Source organism: Sinocyclocheilus anshuiensis, unplaced genomic scaffold (assembly GCF_001515605.1).
Source record: "Sinocyclocheilus anshuiensis isolate Anshui unplaced genomic scaffold, SAMN03320099.WGS_v1.1 scaffold948, whole genome shotgun sequence".
Classification (NCBI taxonomy): Eukaryota; Metazoa; Chordata; class Actinopteri; order Cypriniformes; family Cyprinidae; genus Sinocyclocheilus; species Sinocyclocheilus anshuiensis.
The window spans coordinates 1181210-1206030 of record NW_015549709.1 but is presented as its reverse complement, the minus strand read 5'-3'; the positions used below and the strand labels follow the sequence as shown (position 1 = coordinate 1206030).

The 24821-nt window shown below is 35.0% G+C and overlaps 1 protein-coding gene across 1 annotated transcript in view; it reads right to left on the bottom strand.

Moving 5' to 3' along the window:
* LOC107660688 (protein unc-13 homolog C-like) overlaps positions 1–24821 on the bottom strand; it is a 48609-nt gene that overhangs the window by 4059 nt on the left and 19729 nt on the right. Inside the window, exons 6-12 of the mRNA XM_016450080.1 lie at positions 20144–20166; positions 19546–19595; positions 17896–17974; positions 15260–15265; positions 13645–13716; positions 5969–6188; positions 2188–2415 (exon numbers count right to left, since the gene is read on the bottom strand). Of these exons, the coding sequence (XP_016305566.1) occupies positions 2188–2415; positions 5969–6188; positions 13645–13716; positions 15260–15265; positions 17896–17974; positions 19546–19595; positions 20144–20166 (678 nt within the window). The remainder of the gene's footprint in view (positions 1–2187; positions 2416–5968; positions 6189–13644; positions 13717–15259; positions 15266–17895; positions 17975–19545; positions 19596–20143; positions 20167–24821) is intronic.

Below are 24821 nucleotides of genomic sequence, written 5' to 3'. Positions count from 1 at the left end.
AATCTAACTCTGTAAAGAAAAAAAAAAAAAAAAAAACATCTTCTTAATGAGTATGTTTGTGCTTCTGAAGATTCTTTAAACATGATAAACATACTTGAGAAAGCAAAAATACTTTGGAAGTACTTTTTTTTTTAATATATATTGAATTAGGTTTATTTTTCTTACCCCATTGGCAAATTAAGCATAATCTATGGAAGTTTGTTTCTTTTTATCTCACAATTCTAAGGAAAAAAGTCAGAATTGCAAGATGTAAACTCAGAATTGAGAGATAAATTAACACAATTGCCTTTAAAAAAAAATTTTAACTAAAAAAAAACAAAAAACAGAATTGCAAGATGTAAACTCACAATTAAGAGAAATTAAATCTTGCAATTCTCAGTTTATATTCTCAGAATTGTGAGATATAACATCCGAATATATTTGCAATTGCGAGAGAAAAAAAAGAATTGTGAAATATAAAGTTGCAATTGCCTATATATATTTTTTAATGCTGTGGCAGAAATTTTTTATTGATTTTAATTAAAAAAGAAAAAAGATATTGGTCAACGGGTAAGAAAAATGAATCTATTCAAGAAAAGAAGTTACATTTTTTAATATATAATAAAATAAATATAATTCAAGTAGATTCTCTGAAAATAAGTCTTAATATTAAATGAAATTTTGCTTCTCGAGGAAAATGTATTAAGCATGATATTCATTTTAAGAATGACTGGAAAACAAGACACAAATAAATACTAAGAAAATATTTTTTTGCAGTGTATGGTCACCTGGTTGATAAATCAGTGCATGTTGCATCAGAATTCACAGAAGCCAGTGTTTATGAAACCCTTGATAAATAAATCAGTGTATGAATACTTTCCAAAACGGAAGATTCGTTCGTCGGCCTGGATGAATTAAAGCAGAGAGCTGTTTTTGTCTCTGTGTTCTATTGACACTCTGGCAGCGTTGCAAGCTTGGCAATAATTCACAGCCTCTGTTGACCCTCAAAGTCAGGTGAAGGAGTATCACTGATACGGACACACACAGGAGCCAACTTTACCTGGCAGACAGCTGAACTAATACAGCGGCTTCTGGGAGACAAAATATGACTGAAACAAAGCAATGCGAGAATGTACATCTGCAGATGGACAGAAACTGTTCTTAACGACTCAGAGAAAAGGCTGCGACGGCCTACGTTTCTGTCCACAGCAGATGGTTGCTGTCGTCTAATGGTCTGAGCTGGCAGAAAACAAGCAAAACTCTCGGCACATTACCCAAACTAAACTGAGCAGCATTTCCTCGCTGTAGGGTCTGTTCCAGTCATAGACACATGGATGCACAGACAGACATTAAGAGTGAATCTCATGAAACTTGTCAAGAACACCAACAACTAAAAACAAAAATAATAATAATAAACAAACAAATATTTAATATAAAATCGGTATGAAATGTTACATTAAATATAATTATATAATATAGTAAAATAATAATAATTTTATAATAATCATATTAAATAAATCATTAAAATAAAAATTATATATATATATTTTTATTTTAATGATTTATTTAATATGATTATTATAAAATTATTATTATTTTACTATATTATATAATTATATTTAATGTAACATTTCATACCGATTTTATATTAAATATTTGTTTGTTTATTATTATTATTTTTGTTTTTAGTTGTTGGTGTTCTTGACAAGTTTCATGAGATTCACTCTTAATGTCTGTCTGTGCATCCATGTGTCTATGACTGGAACAGACCCTACAGCGAGGAAATGCTGCTCAGTTTAGTTTGGGTAATGTGCCGAGAGTTTTGCTTGTTTTCTGCCAGCTCAGACCATTAGACTATATATATATATAAATTATAATACTTTAATATAAAATGAAATGAAACTTTTTAAGGACATGCTCAGACCTTTTATTTCATATATTACATACAATTTATTATGTGAATATAAAATATAAATACAAATAATGAATATGATGAATGAATTAATAAATACAAATTAATATATAATACAATAAAAAAATTCCAAAAATAAAAAAAGAGAAATATTTCATATTTTTTTATTTTACAAATTATACATAAAATAAAACAATATCATATAGTAATTTTACAATAATAATAATTGTATAATTTATAATTGACAATAATGTATAGTAAACATAATTTTATAATGAGATTCACTCATTACTCACCTGTGATGGTGATTTTGGCAGACCACTTGGATGTCCCCTCCAGCACAGCCTGTTTGGCCGTCTTCAGGTGAGTGTTGAAATCTTCCTTCGAGAGCTGAAACATCTCCTGGATTACCTCGAACACCTCGGGCCGGTTCTTCTCCCTGATTTTCATCCGTTCCTTCATGGCCATGATGATGTTTTGGGTTTTGTCTTCGGCTCCATGTTTCGAGCTCTTCTCTACAGCACCTGTAGCGTGATTTACATGTGTTCTTACATGATCACTGCTGATATGAGCTGTGATTCCAACTTGCACACATATAGAAAATGCATCCTAAATTACAGTACATTGAAAATACATTGTGGATGGTGTATTATTTCTACCGGATTTGGATTATTTCTGTGTAAATAAGCGTATCTAAATTTTTGGAAAACTCCAAAAGGTTTCGTTTTCACACAAATGATCAATTAATAGACTTATTTTTGCATGGTTCCTTGTATAATACTATGTTATAACCTCTAAATGCTTTTGCCATAGTGCATGATTTGTAAACTATTACATTTTGATGTTTGCATCACATAACTAGCTCCATATGTATGGCTTTTCTGGCGTAGTAAACCTGCTCAGCAGCGCACCCGGTATAGCATTGCACTGGCTATGTGGAGCTCTCGAGTCTCATAAAACATGATAAAAGAGTTCAAAGGCTTGTAGAAGCAAGCTAAAATGGCATGGTTGCTACAGCAAATGCATTTTTAACTCACATTTGCTTTTGTTAACACTATTGTTTTTAGGTTTAGTGTAAGTGCTGTGTTATTTTGCAATAGAGGAATAACTTTTTAGCACCACTCACCGAGCATTTCATTTCGCGATACGTACAACAACCAACGTAAGAAAATGTTGCCAGATTCACATTCATCTGTTTCAGATAAAACTGAATGCACCTTTAATGCAACTCACTGGACATTTCACTTTGAAAGTGAAGAGTTGACGCATATAATGTTTTGGGGGCTAAATGTAAAAATACATGTATTAATCTTTTTTTTTATTATTATTGCCAATGTGTGAACAGCTTCAGCTTGTAATGAAACTTAAAAAACAAGATCTTCCCCAACTTCCTAGGTTGTCAAAATCAAAAGGATGTGACGTTTACACGAGTTCCCGAGAGCCTCTCATATGAAATGAATGCTTACAGTGTTCAGGTTAATGCCGAAATGGTCATTCTGTACTGTAATGTCAATGTGTCATGCAAAGAAAAGGGATTTATTCATACTATAGTCTCACATATGTGATCCTGGAGCACAAAACCCATCTTAAGTCGCTGGGGTATATTTGTAGCAATAGCCAAAAAAACATTGTATGGGTCAAAATTATTGATTTTTCTTTTATGCCAAAAATCATTAGGATATTAAGTAAAGATCATCTTCCATGAAGATATTTTGTAAATTTCCTACTGTAAATATATTAAAACTTAATTTTTGATTAGTAATATGCATTGCTAAGAACTTCATTTGGACAACTTTAAAGGCGATTTTCTCAATATTTTAATTTTTTTGCACCCTCAGATTCCAGATTTTCAAATAGTTGTATCTCGACCAGATATTGTCCTATCCTAACAAACCATACATCAATGGAAAGCTTATTTATTCAATTTTGAAAAAATGACCCTTGTGACTGGTTTTGTGGTCCAGGGTCACATATAGTCTATAGTCTCAAATATTACTTCTAAGTGAGGAGCAAAAAATAACTTAACCATATCGACTGCAGTTCACTTAATGGCCACCGGTGTCGCTCTACATGGTCCCTTTAAGATCTAACAGCCACTTAGTCTAGTAGATTTTGAAGTGTATGTAGTATTGCACATCTCTAGATGACTTCGTGGAGTACAGATGACTCACTGCTGTTTGAAAAATGTATCTCTCGGCACTCTATTAAAATTAATAATTCATTCAGAGAAGCAACATAAATACCTTGCAAAAGCTTTATAAGAGTGTTCAAGAGGCGCTGCATATAAGGAATAAAACAGCATGACTGAAAGAGAAAGTTTACTGGTGTCTCGCCCCAAATGTGACCTGAAAACGGTGGTGGTCTTTCCTTTCACAAACCATACAAGCCAAACCAAATGCGTATTTAAACACACTAAATATGATGGGTTTGATGGCTCGTGTAATAAATCTCTCTCTGTACAGGCCCATTTGTGTCTTTGGCAGATGGCCACGTCTGTGAGGTTTACTAGGGAACACCTTCACATATATCTCAGCCACAGCGTGACATTAGCGCTCGTCTGAGAGCACTGCCCTGCACACTTGAGTCTTACCGTAGCGAAAATGGTTATTCTGTTAGTGCAGAACTTGTTTAAATGGCAGAACAGAGAAACAATAAAACAAACAGCTGCCGAAAGCAAACCGTCAGAGCTGAGAGCTGCCATGCGATGTGACGGACAGACAAAGGCATTTCAAAATGATGAACACTGCTTATGGGCTTGCAGCGTGATAAAGCAGACTTACATTTTCTGAAGAAAAATGAGTGTTCGCCCATGCAAAACTCACTGTTACAATGCGAAAGCGTAGCTGTGGAGTGTTTTTCAGTCTCTGTAGGTTTTCACGATTCAGTGATTGTGGAACACGACACAAAATCACCAAATTGTCAAATTTTTTGCATAATTCATGCATAATTCACCAATAACTGCAAATGTATAAAAAAGCACAGTGCTACTAAGATATGCATGATGTTAGTCTGATGACTAATCTGTGTTCTTAATGTTAATCAAACAACAAAAGACAAAGAGCTTTAATAAGGATCGGTGTATTCAATTAATATAGTAATGTGTTTTATTTTACATTTGATTATTTCATTTCTGCAGTATTTTGTAAGTATTTTGTATGGAAGCCTGCTTCTGCCACAGAATAAAAATAAAAAGAGGTAAATCCAACTTTTGATCTCACAATTTGGACTTTTTTGCTCGCAATTCTCACAATTTATATCTCCGATTTATATCTCAAACTTTCTCGCAATTCTGACTTTTTTCTCTAAATTTGAGTTTACAACCTGCAATTTTCCATGGAATAAAAAAAATTAAAAATTTTGACACAATTCTGACTTTTTTTTCTCAGAACTGGTAGTTTTTATCTTGCAATTCTGCATTTATATTTTGCAATTCTGTTTATGTATTGGAATTCTGAGTTTATCCGAGTAAAAAAGGTAATTGGAAATTTTTATCTCACAATTCAGACTTCTTTTTTTTTTGCAATTCTGGGAAAAAATTCAGAATTGTGAGTTAAAAAGTTGCAATTAGCTTTTTTTTTTTCTGGTGGCGGACACAACCTTCCATTTGAATACTAAACCTACCTGAAAAACGTTTATTTAACTTTAATTGAACTTTTCTCTATTTCTCTTTATTTAATTTGTTTCTTTGTCCTACTGTTTGTAATTTGCTTCTTAGTTCTTCTTTTTTATATCTTTAAAACGTTTTTAAAAGTTGTGTGTCAGAATTTGATGAGACACCAAATAAACAAGATTTCTGTTTTGTTTCGGTTTTTTTCCACAAAATTCTGTAAAATTACAGCCACAAAAATTGTCATTTTGAAATAAAAAACAAAAAGTGAAATCTTGGTGGGACTGGTTTTTAGCTAAGAATGTACATCCACTGTACATCTTTTACACTCATTTTAATGCAAAAGTAATGGTGATCCTTGACTTTTAATGGTGACTAAAAGACCAACTGCACTTTTAAAGATGGATTTGACCTTCTCCATCTTGCTTATTTAATCAGCACTGAAATCAGGTAAAAAGGGCTAAACTCACGTTGGAGACAGTCTGCGTTCAGGAGGTCCTGGCATTTCTCATGGCATTTGACCCCGCATTCGGTGCAGCGCATGCCCTGCCGAGCGATGCCCCACAGCAGACCCTCACACTCGTGACAGTAGGTGGGTGCCGTGGCCGTCCACACCTCGAAATTATGGGGTGTGGTGGAGGAGATGGGATAGATCAACGCTTGCAGGGTCTTTCTGAGCACATGCAGTTTCTGTGAAAAAGAGAGAATTGACAGCAAGAATATGCACAATCAATGTTTTTCTCAAATCAATGAAGGTCTTAGAAGAAAAATGAGCGTTCGCAGTGATCACAGCAGTCGATATGCATGCTACTGCTGTGAATAGAAATCTATATTATTGCAGTTTTCAGGATAACCTGTGCTCATTAGAGTAACTACCAAGAAAAACACTGCAACTTTGGGAAAGATCAGCATCATGTATGTAAGAAATATGAAATTTTGATATTTTGGAGACTCATTAGATATTTCTCTAAATATTTATGTATTTGCTTCAGACTGGCTTATAGTTGCAGTACTTTTGCAATAAGAGGCAGTGTTATTTAGTATATTTTTTAATAATATTAATTATTAATTTTGTTATTATTATTTATTTTTATAATTTTAGTAATATTTTTATTTAGTATTTTAGTATTTTCCATTTTCATTTTAATTGTTTTAAGTTTAGTTAGTTAGTTTTGTTGTATGTTTTTGTCATTTTTATTTTATTTTATTTTTATTTTTATTTTAGTAAATCAAGTTAAACTAAATGAAATTAAGAAATGTTGCTTTGGCAGCGAGCTGAAATAAAATAAGTTTTTACATTTTATTTTACTTCAAGTAGTTTTTTTTTTTATTCTTGACTTAATGGTTTTAATGGTGACTAAAAGACCAACTGCACTCTTTAAAGACTTATTTCTAAATCAGATTCATCTACATGCTCTATAGTTCAAGAACTCCACTAATAACAAAACACTCCTAAAAGCACAGATGCCTCGGTCAGCTGGTGTTCGGAAAAATCATAATATTGTGGTATTTGAAAAAAAAAAAAAGATATCATGCTGATATTAATTTCACTAATTATAGCGCACATGCGAAGCCCACACAGTGTTTTCAATCTGTCCCTGTTAAGACTAACAGGGTGAATCTCACAAAACCAAAACTGTGAAGAGCATGTATGGCATGCCGCATTTCACCCCAAAATGAAAAGAAACATAAAAGAAAAGATTTTGCATTTATATATTTGCAATGCAATGAAGCACAATAATTCTTTGCACTGAATTGTTCAAATTAAATATAATATTTTTGGGTTTTTTCACATTAGAGTAATGAGAGCAGTGGAGGAAAATGTGCTGCTTAATTGTCATGAAAACAATGTTACAATTGCAAAAAAAGTAATGATCCATAAAATAAGCTTCATTTTCTGTGAACAAGTCCCTTCTTTCTTTCCTTCTTTTGATTTTGAAGTCATGTTGTTGACAGGTTTGATTGGATTCACTCAGTGGACATTATTTGTTGTGAATGGTTTGCTTTCACAGGCAAAGGCCGTGCAGAAAATCTGACAGCATCTTCTGTGTCCTTATGAAAGAGCAGAATTAATGTGCACATAAATCTGCCCTTTTACAGCTGGATAAGACAAAGAGCGAGCGAGAGTGAAGGAGAGGTTGGCTGGTGATGTACAGCACTCTGAAACGATGTTTTCTCCTTTCCCACTTCTGCTGAGACGTGTGTTCTGCACTCCGCCCACAAAGTCATTACGTTAAGAGCTGCCGAGATTTCAGCGTCCAAACGGCTAATAACGAAATATAGCAAACTAAAAGCACTGCAGAGTGAAAATTCAGGCTAATTAGCAAAGTAAACCTAAAAATGGTGTAGGGAGAAAATTCTTTCACTGATCTCTGAGGGAAAATTTAGATACAAAACAGCAACAGCATCAAATATGAAGTGCACAAATAACTGACAATGCACCAATAAAACTGCGCTGAATGATTAATGGTGGTGGTCTTAGTTATATGGAACACTTAAAGCGGTCTCTCACACTTACAATTAAACAGGTTGTTTTTTTTAGGAATAATAATGTCCACCCTATTTCGTCCGATGTAGATGAGTTTGTTTCTTCATCAGATTTGGAGAAATGTAGCATAGTTGCTCAGCAATGGATGCTCAGCAGTGAATGGGTGCCGTCAGAATGAGAGTCCAAACAGCTGATAAAAACATCACAATAATCCACAAGTAATCCACACCACTCCAGTCCATCAGTTAACATCTGGAGAAGTGAAATCTGTGTGTTTGTAAGAAACAAATTAATAATTTTTCAATATTTTCCGGCTAAAATACGAGTCCTCTATTCATAATATTGCTTTCTCCAGTGAAAAAGTTGTCTGGTCTAAATCAGGAGAGAAATCTGCACAGATCAAGCACCGTTTACAAGCCAAAACAACTCTAAACAAATATGTGGGTGGATTTTGATGTGAGAGGAGAAAAGGAGATGGACTTTTTCACTAGAGGAAGCTTTATTATGGATTATGGACTCAAATTTGAACCGGAAGCGACAATTTGAAGTTAAAAATAATGTCTTGATGGATTTGTTTCTTACAAACACGCAGCTTTTGGCTTCACACACTGTTAACTGCTGGACTGGAGTGGTGTGGATCACTTGTGGATTATTGTGATGTTTTTATCAGCTGTTTGGACTCTCATTCTGACGGCACCCATTCACTGCAGAGCATCCATTGCTGAGCAAGTGATGCAATGCTACATTTCTCCAAATCTGATGAAGAATCGAACTCATCTACATCTTGGATGCCCTGAGGGGGAGTACATTTTCAGCAAATTCTCATTTTTGGCTAAACCATTCCTTTATATGACCAAAACGATTTAATTATATTTGTCATATCAACATCATAACGCCCTGAATATTGCATTTACGAGGTATGATCGCTGCTGGCCGTCACACGCTCTACTCCTGCCTGACTAATGGCAGTAATGTTATGCAAATGAGGAGGGATTAACAGCTGGCAAAAACGGAAAAGGACTTTCCAATTTAATCCAGCGACTCCAGAGCAACCAGATGAGTTATCCTCCGAATTAAACACTGGGCTATCAGCCAGAGAGAGGGGGAATATTCATGGAGTAGTGGTCAGCAGGGTCACAAACTCCAGCAGAAATGAGGGACGGAGGAATTAAAGCATCTGTCAAACACACAGCCACTGACCCAAACACTTCACAGCATCTTAAACAGATCGTTCAGCCCAATAATGACAATACTCGCCCTCATGCCATTCCAAACCTTTTCTTTTTTGTACACCAGGAAGAAAACTGACAGCATATGAGTTTGGAATGACTTGAAGGTGAATAAATAATAATACGATTTTCATGTTTCGATGAACTAAGACTTCAACTGTTAGAAAAAAGCAGCCCTCTCTTTATTTCTCTGCTCGTCCTTTGAGAAACACCAGCCAATTAAATGTTTGAAAGCGTCCTCCACGCCTGCAGCTCTCGGCTTCCAGACCCACTGCGGAGACGTCTTTGGTTTGGATGTGTTTCTGCGTTGGAGGCCACGGCAGGTGCTAGAAATGCCGTGATGCCACACCATTAATGTGTCTGAAGACCTGCTGCCTGCATCTGTACAGATCATGAGCTCTACTGTTCACAAGTCTGAGGGTTTTCTTTGAAAGAAAGTACTACTTTTATTCAGCAAGGATGCATTAAATTGGTGAAAGGTGACTGTGAGGTCATTTATAATGTTAGATTTCTATTTCAAATAAATAAATGTGAACTTTCTATTCATCAAATCATGGAAAAAATATATTAGTTTCTACAAAAATATGATGCAGCACAGCTGTAACATTGATAATAATCAGAAATGTTTCTTGAGCAGCAAATCAGCATATTAGAATGATTTCTGAAGATCATGTGACACTGAAGACTGGAGTAATGATGCTGAAAATTCAGCTTTGATCACAGGAATAAATTACATTTTACAATATACTCACATATAAGGAAGTTATTTTAAATTGTTATAATATTTTACATTTTTACAATATTTTTGATCAAATAAATGCAGCTCTGGTGAGCATAAACTTTCAAAAATATTAAAAAATCTTACCGACTCCAAACATTCAAACAGTAGCGTATGTCAGCTACTAGACGTAGAGAAACAACGCAAGTCGCCATCACAAAATATTGAACAGATTTGGTCTTTTGAGTCATTAAAAGCTTCATATAATGAGAAATCAAATTTGAAATGAGTTTAATGCAGAATAACTAGTAAACTGTGCTAATGTGTGTTCACTTCCATTCATACACATACAAATGCATGTGTAGATTTGAAAATATATTACAATATTAGCAAATCTAAACATTACAGATTGACCTCTTGACTTGCAAAGCTGCATGGTTTGCAATATATTGCAAGCATATAGTTTAACATTTCAGCTTATTATGACTTGTTGTTAATAATTTATTTTTTTATGAAAAACCCAAGCCATACAGTATGATATATTCTGTTACTCATATGCAGGGTCCAAAAAAATGCAAAGAGGCCATTTACATAAAACATACAGCAGCAAAAACCATCCCGTTTTTTACTAATAGTCAAAGAGAATGAAGAATGCTGGTCATGTAACACTAAATTATAAATGTTTCTGGCACAGAAAACCTTGACTAACATTATCTCAGGAGAAAACTGACTGAATAATGTCACGGACCGAATCCAAACACTCTGTTGATTTTTCTCCCTCTTGCTGTGAGTGTTGAGGACAGATATACTGATATAACACTTTCTGTCCTTGTTTTCCGGTGTTTTCTTAAGCATATGGACGCATGGGCTGCTTTCGGCATGCTTTTCTCGGAGGGATTGGGTCTCTTCTGTAATTCCTCCCTCAGCCCCCTCATCACTTTGTTTCTTACTCTCGCTCATATTTTACTTTCTTTCGCTCTCTCGCTGGTGTATTTAATGCATTTAAAAACTCTCAGACATCTGTTCGGCCTACTTAGAAATCTGCCGGCCAGCTCTTTATATCTGACCTTCCTCCTTTTTAAGTCTAAGACCCGTCGAAGGCTGTTTGGAAACAGGTGCATCTGAAAGAGTGATTGCAGTGCTGCTATTCTTCAGAGGACTGCTAGTGTTGGATTAAGGTCGACTGGACCGGCCCACTGGAGCCCGACTCTGACCTGTCTATTTATCACTCGCTAACGCTGCCTTCAACTCATGCCGCAATGACTGTACTGTACTGTACTGTAAACATAACACTACTGCAATGCTGTAAGACTAGTGGGAATCACTAGATTTCCTCCAGACTTGATAGGAGTGAAAATCAAGTTTGAAAAATCTAGTCACAGCCACAATTTTGGCTGGATTTTGCCAGGTTAATGCAATCAAATCATTGAAATTGATTATCGTGGTATCAACTATTTCCCTGAAAACTCCACAATATCTATATATGCACTTTGTGCAGCTCTTAAAGGAATAGTTCACCCAAAAATAACAATTCTGACATCAGTTGCTTACCCTTATGTTGGCTTAAAACCTGAAAGCCTATTTTCGTCCATACAGTTAAAGTCAATGGGGTCCAAAACAGCACTTGACCCCACTGACTTTCATTGTAAGGATGGAAAAACACTGAGATGTTCTTCAAAATATCTTCTTTTGTGTTCAACAGAACAAAGTCAGAACGGTTTGGAAAGACATGAGGTGAGTAAATGAGGCATTTTTGGTGAACTACCAGCTTTCTAGAAAATATGACTTATTCGGCTGTTTTATGAGGCAACAGGCTTTTGTGCCTAAACTACATTACGCATCATTCTCAGCTGCAGGACAATAATTATAGAGTGTTTTTCAGTGGTCTTGGTTCTGAAAGTATTTTTCCCATCGGCATTATAAAAAAAAACTTTGTTAATTTATAAGCCATGAACCAAACCAACAAGCTACAAAGTGAATCACAACATTACAAACACTGATTTTAAGCAAAAAAGTGTTTGAAAATCGGACAAAAAAACAAAGACATTGTAGGACTTTGTTTAGGGAAACAACTACAATCCCATAAAGCACTGCAAATGACATAATTAAATAAAAAATTATGGAGAAATATAAAACTATTGTTTTAAAGATATATATTTTACATTTATTGCACATATATATAAATAGTTGCATGCTTGTTTCGACTCTCTGATTGATGGTTATTTCTTTGCCAAATAATGGGTAATATCGTTTTTCACCAAGATTATTCCCACTGATTATTTTTAAAATAACTTAAGCATACACTATCGATTTACAGCCTCATAGCTCACATTATGTCTCTCTTTAACGGTTTATAATGGTTATTGTTACAAATCAATTCCCCTATAGAGAAAATGAATGGGATTTTTACTTCCAGAGCCTGACAGTTGCGCTCTATTATAAAATAAACAGATACATCCTCCATTACTAATGCACATCCAGGTGATTTTGTTGTCAAAAAACTTCCTGTCTTTGTTGGTAGATATAAACAGAGAGAACGAAATAGGAATTACTCAGCATGTCCATTTTGTACCTGAACGCACATCATGTTATAATTAAAGCTCCCCAAACGCATAAGCAGAAAATTCCCAGGCGAAATTTGAGGACAGAGTTAGTCTTCAGCTCAGGTAAATTCATGCATCTCGCTATCACAACAGAGAAATGAATTTCACATCACACCGAGTCATTCTGGGCCATTTATTCTGCGGATCAATTAATGGGAGGGAAGAAGGTCTGTAAAAAAAGAAGAGTAATTCTTTTTTTATTGATTAAGCCGTTCTTTACTCTCTCAGGGTTTTGGCCCCTCCGTCGAATCAAAGTACAAGAATACAATTGAAACGGGAATTATCGATCAACACCCAAATAATCAGAAAGCATCTTAATGTGGATACAACAGCGTCACTCGCTTAAAAGCTGATAAGTGCTTTCTATTCATCAAAGAAACCTGAAATAAATGTATAAAATCACAGTTTCCACAAAGATATGAAGCAGCACAACTGTTTTCAACAATGCTAATAATAATTAATGTTTCTTGAGCAGCAAATCAGCATATTAGAATGATTTCTGAAGATCATGTGACACTGAAGACTGGAGTAATGATGCTGAAAATTCAGCTTTGCATCACAGGAATAAATGACAGTTTACAATATATTCACATAGAAAAAAAGTTATTTGAATTTGTAATAATATTTCATATTTTTACTATATTTTTGATCAAATAAATGCAGCTTGGTGCGCAGAAGAGACTTATTTAAAAATTCAAGATCGTCTTGAAACTCATTTTTCAACCAGCACAGAAAATAATTCAAATCAAATCAGTATTTCATGCCCATTTATTTATTTACTTTGTAAGTAGCTGTGTATAAAGTCACTACTTATGAAATAAATATATATTTAGTGAGTAGCTGCTGTGGTCGTGGTCCTGATCACCTCGTCAGGGTTTATTTTGTGACAGTGACTGAGATTATAAATAGGCTTCTTTTTAAATCTTGTTTATTTGTTCTTGCCTCTGGCTCTGATGTGTGTTTCTGTATCAGTTGTGACTTTATGCATGAGCGTTACATTAGTGCCACATGATCGTTTCTCATTAGACTCTGACTGGCTGCTTACAGAGTGATTTATGCACGAGTCTATATGGTGAAAGCACTGTGCGCATGTGTGTTTAAAACTCACCAGCTCCTCGTTGTTCAGAGTCGATCTGTTCACGAGCCCAAACGCAATGCCTGCCTTTCGAGCAGCCAATGTCTGGAAGGAAAAAAGGAAACAGTGAGAAAGAGCCAGAGAGAAAGACAATGCTCAGGAACGCAGTCAAATGCTATAGGGCAGAAATCGGTTATGTTAGGCTGAATGTTATCGTGCGACGCAAAGATAAAACTTGATTACTCAGGCTGGGAAACCACTTTCACTTTCAAGCAGATATTCACCTATTACCCTACTGAACGCAACTCTCGGAAAGCTTTTCATTTTATGTTCAATAGAAGAAAATGTTGCTTGTATTCTGTGCAGTGTAATATGCTTTCATTTCATTAGGTTTAGTGTGATTTGAAAGATTTCAGGAGACAGATTTGCTTTCTCAATAACAAGACAGACTAACTGAGGGCTCTTTGCTCACATTTCATGAGTGCAAAGAAAAATGATAGGTCTGTCTCAAAACTAGTGCTGCTGTCTACATAAAGCAAATAATGGTTAACACAGTCCATTTTAACAGGACTGAATGTGTTTTTCTGAGCTTGCTGCCATGCATTTCTAGGATTGTATTGTCTATGAAGGATGCTGTCTTAAAATTTGATCAAAGTAAGACTGCATGCATTTAAGAACAGCCTTTACACCACAAGTGTGCACATAATGCTTAAAAATGCTGTCTAGTAGGTAGACGGCTCACTAGGATTTGGAACAGAGCTGACGTTCAAATTATGAAAGTCTTTATTTTTAAATCAAATAATGAAAGCTCTATTATTTTCTCATGTTGAAAAATGTTCCTTGCAAAATAAGAAAAACAAATATGAATGAATGAATGAATGCATGAATAAATAAATATATACAAAATAAAATATAAATAAATATCATATAAAAATGTATTAAATAAATAAAATGAAAAAAAATGTTGCTATTATTTTTGCATGTTGAAAAATGTTCCTTGCAAACTCAAAAACAAATATTAATGAATGCATAAATATATATATAATATAAAATTAATTATAAATAAATAAATATATAAAATAATAAATAAAATATATAAACATAAAAATTAAATATTAATACAAATTAAAATATGAATAAAAATCAAACAAACAAACAAATTTTAAAATGCTTTAAAGACCGTTTGCATAAATAAATTTGTTTATGGACAAGCAATGCTATTTGTCCATCCAAGAAATGAAAATATGAATTGTCTTCAAATTTATGCCCATTTAACACTAAACATTCAACCTAAGGTGTACAGTACAGTAATGTCTGTTGTCACTATTATTAATACAAAGGCTGGGTCCCAAAAAAAAAAGCATTTTAAAAGGGAACCACCTAATGAAAACAGCTTCAAACAAGCTTCCATGGCACCATAACATCATGTCTAATGAGCTAGAACAAATTAAAGTGAACTTCAAGCATATTTAGCAGCTAAAACAATGTCATTTTTATACTTTCCAGCAATCCTCAAACCACACATAAGATTGTGCAATACCATAGGCAGATAAGTACACATCTGTGCTGCTTCAACTGACTAGATGAAAATATCTAAGTAGACAAACACTGGATTCAGATGCATTCATTAAAAATGCAAAAGACTTACCAAAGCCTAGTGTGTCCAGATGCAGAAAAAAGCAGAAAAAACACAAAATTAGACATTTTGCAAAGGCGAGCTGTAATTTACACACAGTAAGCACATTTTTTTACGTCATACCTGCCATCATGCATAAAATCAGATCGAGTTTTTGGTCTAAAGAGCAGAGTGAAAGCTGCAGAGGTGAGGCTCAATCCTTAAATAACTCACCTCTGACATGCAGGAGAAATTTACAGTTCACTCATGCATTTGCTGTGTAATTGATTAGTTAAGAAACTGAAAGGCACCCTGACAAATTCCTACTGCCTGCAATACTGTTGCCATTACTGCTACAAACAGACAAGACCAGACGGCATGTGTCAAAGCCAGCTCAAAAAACACGATCCAAAGAGTTCAGGACAGAGAAAGACAGCAAGAAAGAGTCAATGAGGGGGAAATGGGAGCCGGTCAGAAGTCAAAAAGCCATGATTAGCCATATTTAGATCGGCAGGCACGGACAGCGGACCATACTGGACTCGTCTTTACCATCTGACCCTGAACCTGATGGTGGTAAAGACCAAGCGGGCTGCTAACGGCCCCTTAAAGCAGGGGTGCATAAGAAAATAGGGTAGATTTGACCTCTACATGAACGTCAAGTGTTGATGTAAGCCTCAACATGCACTTGAATTGCTGAGGGTTGCTGCAGGCAATGGATTCATCTGAATTTTGACATAAAGCCCCCGCTGCAGTTTTGGGCAGGTCCCTCGTTCCCCACCCTCCCGTGACCGACTGTCGTTGCCCTGAAGCAATCACACAGCCAACAAGGGGACAGAAACAGGGGACAGAGGCATGATGGGATAGACCAGATCTGACCCAGTACAGCACTGACTTCATCCACGCTGTAAAAGGCTCATTGGCGCAGGTCACTTTTACATGGATTTAAAAAGGCACACAGTTAAATCAGAAGTCAATGAAGTCCTCAGATATATTTTTGGGTAGAGTTGTCAACATTTCGGTTTCGAATGCATCGATTGAGTCAAAAAACAAGTGTTTTGGAGAGAAATCTGACAACTCACGGAAAAATATTGCCCATAAGTCAATATGGGCCCAAGTGGGAACGGACCACAGGACACGCCAAAAAACCAAAAGAAAACTGAACGATGACCCGTACTTACCAAAAGAGGGTTGGTTTTTAATTTCATGCAAAATATGGACAGATACAGCATCAACATTTGTCCTTCAGAAGCTGAACAGTTGCACAAAACTCAATGCAAGAATCGGTTAAGAATCTTTCGCTTTAACAAAACCATAAAGAAACAATGGACACAAAGACACGGACTGCAAGAGCTCAAACAAGAAAAAAAGAAATCCTACGAAATGTTAAAGGAACAGTTCACCCAAAAATTTTAAATTGCTGTTAATTTGATCACCCTTTACAGTTTCTTCAGTGGAACAGTAAAGAAGATATTTAGCTGAAACTGTGGTCCTTGGTGATTCATAAAATGCAAGTCAATGGCTACCGTCACTTTGAGAGTCAAAAAAACATACCAGGCAACACAACGATATATTGATGTGTTATGAAGCGAAATGATCAGTCTGTGCAAGAAACGGAACATTATTTATAACATTATTACCTGTAATCCAGAGCCTCAGTCAAACAGTCTGGAGTGATGTCCGGTTCACGAAAGAATCATTCTTCTGAAACGGTTCTTTTTAGTGAGCTAGTTGAACCAATTCACTAAATCCGACTGAACCATCTGAAACAGTTTGCGGCTCGAGCAGCACAGATCTACAAGTTACTCAACCAAAACTCACTTTCAGACGCCTGACAGTCACTCCGACTCAAAATGAGCCAAAATAGCGGCATATCTGATCCTGTGATGAATCAACTCGTTCAGCGCTCCAGTTCCTCCAACAGTCACTGAACTGAGAAAACAGTTTGACTCAAACCGAAGACCGATGAGCCGCTGTTACGAGGCTCTGGATTACAGGTAATAATGCTGTAAATAATCATTTTCTTGCACAGACTGATCATTTCACTTCATAAGACCTCAATATATCATCAGGAGCCATGGGTATTAATTTTGTGTTACTTGATATGCTTTTTGACTCTCAAAGTGAAAGTAGCCACTTGCATTTTATGAATCACCAAGGACCACGGTTTCAGCTAAAAAACTTCTTTACTGTTCTGCTGAAGAAAAAAAAGTCAGCTTCATCTTTGATGGCCTGAGGGTGAGTAAATTAACAGCACATTTTCATTTTTGAGTGAACTGTTCCTTTAACAAATGCAAAAATGTAAAAAGAAACACATACTACATAGGTGCTATGGATCAATCATTCACCATCTAGAATCTTATAAATTAAACAACACTTCATTATCAATATATGAGCACTACACATTTAAAGACAAGACAGATGATTTGAACTCTGCAGATATTGTGGAGAACACCAGGCGAGTGACCTACTTTTACTCTGGTGGAGCGTAAAAGCCTCAAAATAGCATCAAAACATAAACACGTGTGCGCCTCCATCTTGCATGTGCTCTGCTGATAGTGTTGGGTTGTAAAATCGGACTAGTGACCGTGTGCACGGTGGGTCTGATTGGCTAATACAGTCTTCTAAAGCTCCATCAGTCAAACATAACCGTGCCGGGTGTGATTACTCACCAGGTCTCGGACAATAGGCATGGTCCTCTTGCGACGTAAATCTGGCATGCTGTCAATGCCGTAAAGTATACTGCCAACCCTGGGGATAGAGGCAGATTTAGAGTCCATTAATACCATAATCATGCTGTACGCTATGAAACATTACCCGGCTAAAAAGCAGTCGGGTGATTTACAGCACCGGCAAATAACATGGGATGAGCAGGAACAGGAAGTCCATCATGACCGCTCTTGTCTCACTCAGGCCCACTGCATGCATGCATGGAAGAATACTTTGTCATTGGGCCGCATACAACTATAGCAGAATAAGAGTGCTGTATCCCACAATGCAAGGTGCTCACATTGATTATTCATTTCTAGCTAAATGCTGTAAATTATTAGCATCATCTTCTGCACTAATTATTTGAGCAGATTAAAAAAGGTTGCATTTAACACAATGAATTTAATGGATTTGATTGGATTAAAAATGCAAATTAAATATTTTAATAAATACCTTTAAAATATATATAAAATAACGCTTGGGTTTTTAATATCTCCTTATTGAGTTTTTATTTGATTAGGCCAGCAATGTTGCATTAAAAATATTAAAATAAATATTTAATTTCCAAAATATCTATATGCTCATATAATTAATAATTAGATTATTAATAACTCCTTACTGAGTTTTCATTTGATTGTACCACCAAATGTTAAGAAAATTTTACACAAAATTGAATTAAACATATAAAATAAATATTTAATTTACAGTATGATACTCTATGCTTAAATAAATAATGCTTTGATTATTTAATATCTCCTTATTGAGTTTTTATTTGACCAGATCACCAAATGTTAAGAGAATTGTACACACAATTGCATTAAAAATGTAAAATACATATTTAATTTCCAATGTGATACCTATAAGTTTAAATAAATAATGTTTAGATTTATTACTGATTTATTATTTAAATGGACCATCAAAAACAGAGAATTTAACACAAAATTGCTTTTACAATGCAAACTCTTTATATTCAACATAAAATCAAGATGGATGCAATGTAATGACAATTTAGCATTCTACTGTTTGAAATGTTTATTGTTGCATAATGCATACTTTTTCACATAGTTTTGTTTTTAAATAGTAGGCAGCATGCAGAATGTTTGTGTTGCTGTGGAAAATAACACTGCTGGTCAATTTTGCTAAAATACACACACACACACACACACACACACACACACACACATATACAATCTAAGAGTTTAGATCAGGTCAGAACATTACAAACACAGGTGTTTTTCATTCATGCAGAGCCCAAAGAAATGTGTTTGTGTTTGTTAGGAAGACAGTGACATCATCAGCGCTTAATGAGAACGGGGCCTTTAATAAGTACAAATGCCAAAAGTGCCGGGTTTATTTATTTATTTTTGACAGCTCATTACCAAAAATTAAATTAATCCACACTACATTCATTAATCTGGAGTCATACCATTTCAAACAATTAACACTAGATCAGGTCCCTGGAAAATCCACAAATAACATTCCATAGCCATTTCTGCTCTCCTGCCAGCACCTGTAAGAGTGTAACTCTACACACTCTCTCCTGTGTATAATGGTGTTTAGCTCTCTTCCTTTATTTCCTGTGTGTGTTTGGTGTTGAGTGTGTCTGTACTCACCCTCCGCCGCTCAGCCCCAGTTTGGCTGGGTCCAGGATGTTAGCACAACCCTGTCAAACAAGAAAACAGCCTGCTGATGACTTACACAGATCAATAAGACACTGTACTTACTGTATATCGTTTACCTGTACAGTAAATATACAACACACACACAGTCACAAAAAAGAAACACATAAACAATGACAAACAAGTATGAATACAGACAAAATACATAATAAAAAAATAAGATCAGTACAGTACAAATCTACCTATCCATCCATCCATCCATCTATCCATCCATCTATCTATCTATCTATCTATCTATCTATCTATCTATCTATCTATCTATCTATCTATCTGTCTGTCTATCTGTATGTCTACCCATCTGTTTGTCTATCTGTCTATCTATCCATCTACTAGTCCTCTACACATCTATCTGTCTATCCATATGTCTATTTGTCTATCTGTCTCTCTGTATAATGCTCATTAACATCACCACCAAGCAATTAAATGAGAACACTGAAAAAAACATGCAGCATATTTCATATACATTCAAAGATGAACAAACACAGACAGAAACTGGTGAAAAATTATTTAAGTATAGAAAACACAAGAAGACCTCGGTGTCCACAGCAGTGCTGTCTGCAGAAGAAAAACAGAAATACAGAGAGGAACGTTAGAAATGGCAGCACATATCGACTCCTTTATCTATAAATAACTGCACACACTTATAATGCCTTGTGCCTAATGGAGCCAAACAAACAGTGCCAGCACAGCTCATTTACAATATCTCAGTCAGAGTATAATCCCTGATACACACACAACACTTATAATGCCTTGTGCCTAATGGAGCCAAACAAACAGTGCCAGCACAGCTCATTTACGATATCTCAGTCAGAGTATAATCCCTGATACACACACACACAGACACACACACGTAACCTTGAGCTAATATATCATCCATATAACGCTGTAAAAGCCTGCGGTGTCCAGCACAGAGAGACCACTCATGACACTTCAGACTATCAGTATCCAAACATGATTTCTGCTAAATTATGGGCAGATTAAAACCTCAAAGAGATGAGGTTACACTGATGACCATTACTGACCCTGATTTCTCATATTACAGTAGATCATCTCAAAGATCACCTCAGACGCTTTAATGTTGCTCAAGTGTTTAAATGTAATAGCGATTATTAGTTCAGCTTTAGTACGATAGCTTCAGAGCTCGCTGGACCATGAACGATAAAAGTGAGTTTTCAGAGACGTCAGAGGTTAATAAACGCACATAGACACCTAGAAGAACAGCCGTGGAGCTTAAATCTAGCTGGTTAATAGAGGAGGAGACGAGGATGGTCAAACAGAGTATTGATCAAATCTTTCCTGTTGGGCTTATGAAGGGTTACTCGTCCCTTCTGTAATGCTCAGACCATCCTTCAGTGTCAAAGAAACACTAAACTGAGGACTAACTTGTATTTATTTGGGTGTTTTATAGGCCTGTTTGTTCCAAATCGATTTTATAGCAACTAACCATCCAACTTGAACATCCAGCACTGATTCACTACTAATCAGGTTTACAGGTCTTAAAAATATGTTGATATCAAAATTATATAATTTTATTAAATATAATATACAATATATAATATATATATATAATTAGTGTTAAATTAAAATTATATATATCGCTATATATATCCCTTTTTTTTCTTTTGATTTTGGGGTAAAATGTGACATGGACACTTTTTTATACTAATAATAATAATAATAAAAGTTGTAAAACGTAAAAAAAAAAAAAAAAGTAGTGTTTAATGTCAACATTCTTTTTTAAACAGAAAATAAGACCTGTAAACCTGTTTATAAAATTAAAAATACTAAATTACAGTGATCAGAATCTCCATTAATAATAAAGGAAATGGCAATTATTATCAAAGACTAAAATACCCAAGACGTGTCACTCGTATAGTTTTGAATGGGGAAAAATGCAACGCTCAATCTGGCCGCACTATAGACTAATTTCAGTGTTTGCAAACAGTGATGATGTTTTTGGGGGGCGGAGCCTATCTGGTGGCAGAAAATGCCCGTTTTAAAGGGGTCATATGATGCTGCTAAAAAGAACTTTGGATTTGCAACTTTACAGATATTCTTTATGCACCAAGAGCTTGTAACACTCCAAAGAGAAAGGAAAAATTGAAATCGCATCATATGACCCCTTTAACGTAGCAGTCTATGCAAGCCACGGAATAAAAAAGGAAATTGAGTTTAAATTTCAAAATTCTGATTTTTTCTTTAAATTCCAAGATTATATCTGGTAATTCTGGTAAGAAAAAATCAACTCGTCATTCTCTCTTTTTCCCGCGGCTCAGAATCACAAGTTTATAATCCCACACTTCTGGCTTTTTTTCCTCAGAATTGACATGTTATGTAAATGTTATGTAAAATGTTATAGGTTTAAATAGTATTTCATGCTTTAACTGTAGGGCTAATACAATATGTCCCCTATGTGAATATTATATAGACCTATTGTTTAAATCTAATTTATGCTTTAAAGTACGGTAATCATAGCAGGTTTCATTCATAGTTTGTCCGTTTAAACGTCTGCGTTTAGCTTCAAATGGCATCTTTGACGACAGTATTATATACAAATTATTTGCATTCCGATTCTGACATCCAAAGGCACAACAATACATTTTTTCCTCTTATTCCATGGATTTTACCCGTTTCCCTCCACTTGTTCCCAGTGTTTTTCTGCCACCACAATGCGCGCGCAGCTGCAAGTGACGTAACTGTGACGTCTACTCCAAATTGTTCTATTGAACGAAGCCCCGCCTACTAAGTAAAAGAGCCAATCGCTAATCGGTAAAGTCAGCGCGTTACTGCAGCTGCCAATTTAAGTCCTGGTTGCTATAGAAACAGTCAGGACTGCGCATGCGCACTGGCTGGTATAGCCTGAAAAATAAGCTTTTTTTATCGCTATTTGAGCAAAAGAAACAATATTTATGAGACTGTTGTTGTCAGATATCATTGGTGATTTCAAATATTAAACTTAATCTTAAGCTTGGCGAACGGTTTTGGAGAATTTGATGTTCCACCATTCAAAGAGATAGGAGCTGCACTTGCATGCCCGAGAGGCGTTTCAAAGATGGCCGCCGAGGGACATGACTTGCCTTAAAGGGACTTTATTATTATTAATAATATTAATAATTCCAATTATTTTTAATGGTTATTCTGATTACTGCAATATTTGTTTTTACATCAACAACAATCAAACTCACATTTAGATCTGGAAACAACATATTTTATGATTCATGAAAAAATTCTTATTTTGACTGTAAATATGTAATATTTTTGACAGGCCTCATGAAATTGACCCTTAAAACAAGATCACACACTGTCCACTGTCTCTGAAATTTATCCATTTTATGGACAGGTGAATATAAATGCACAGAGGGATTTTTTTCAGACAAATTAAATTTCCTTTTAGATTTCTTGGTTAGTGAGAGAGATGAAATGAGATATGATGAAGTGAAGTGAGATTAATATTTTGGCTGGGGTCCTCGAGGCTAAAACATATCGGCCTATAAGAGAGGTGACGGAAAACCTCCTTCACTCATTTGGATCAGTGGACAGTTTCCACTGAGCTCTGGCTAAATGCATCACTTTCATTAATAAAGTCTTTCAAAAACAAACTGCAGTAGAAAATATCCCTGTTGTTCACCACTTAAAAAATAAAGCTTAATTATCATGACATATTTCCCAATAAAACAGAAGGTACTGTAATGTGTTATATTTTGATAAAACATAATGAAAAACATTTTTCCTTTGAAAAACATGCCCTGATGAATCGTGCACAAGACCAAGAACATTTATATTATAAGTAAATATGGTCAATTTTGATTTCATACTGACTTTATTCTAAATATGAAACACGATTTGCAATGCACTTTAACTTTTTATTCTGCAATTCAATATATTTCTTTGTGAAACTGAGCTTAGGTGTAGTATTAAAGTTATTACATTGTAATGATTCGATCTGAATAACATGCACTGATGCATCATTTACCAGAGCATGTATAAAGTCACAATCCTTGATTACTGAAATGCAATGTAAATGTAGAGCAATGTAAATCTAGGGCAGAAATTATGTTTTTTTTTGTTTTTTTTTGTGCGTTTGAACAGTCAATAAAGACATTTCTATCTTAAAATAGGAATTCCTAAAAATAGAGAGGAAAGGAAACATTTTCTATCTGCAAATGGCAAAAAGTATTTACTATCAGTGCTGCACACATTTTTCAAATCTGTGAGCGCTGTAATCTAAATGTAATATTCAGAGAATGGATAGACTACTTTCAAACAGAGCTGGCTTATAAACAAAGTCAGCAGACCTCGATGGATCAGAGCGGAAATATAAAATGGATATAATAAACACGTGAAGCGAGGAGTGTCGGCTCGCACCGCTAGTCTCAGAACAAGACTGATATAAGAGTCCCAACAACACTGACCTGGTTAGCAAGCGCCCTTGGGAGGAGGAATTAGCACGTGAATACAGTTCAGGCTAGAACTAAATGAAGATGGGTTTGGCAGGAAGAACTAATCCTAAGAGACCTCACTGTAAAAGGCTCCTAAAATGTGCAGCCCTGCTTTTAAAACAGCCTGAAAAAGACTGAACCAAAACAGCCACGACACTCCATGATGGCTCCTCATTTTATGCAAATGATTTCTGATCTGCATTCTTTAATTACTCAAGGAGAAAATGAGAGCTGAGAATTTAAATTGGCTGTGTGAAAACAAGGAGCTAAATACCAGCACCACTGAACTGAAGAATATTTTTGTGTTTTCATCAAGGAGGATAAACCTGGAGAAAGCGAATCATTAGCACTCCTATTTGCAGCTTTGTTAATGGAAAATACATTATAAAAAATACTAAAAAAAAAAAAATACTGTATATAATGTTTGTTTTTGTTTTTTAAATGTCCATTAATCATTGACAAAGCTGAAAAAATCAGAAAAAAATTGCAAATATTTGATATCATATACTACAAATATAAACTTCAGCATAAAATATAAAAATATTTTATAGTATATAATATTAAAAAATTATAAACTCGGCAGTTGTTGAAATGTGATGTCTACTTTTACAAGAATTACACATTACATAGCTTTGTTTTTTGTATGTATGTGTATATATGTATATACACACATATATGCATATATATGAAAATATTGCATATATATAAAAAAATAAATATATAGTAAAATAAAATAAATATAATATTTGTATAAATATATTAAAAGTAATA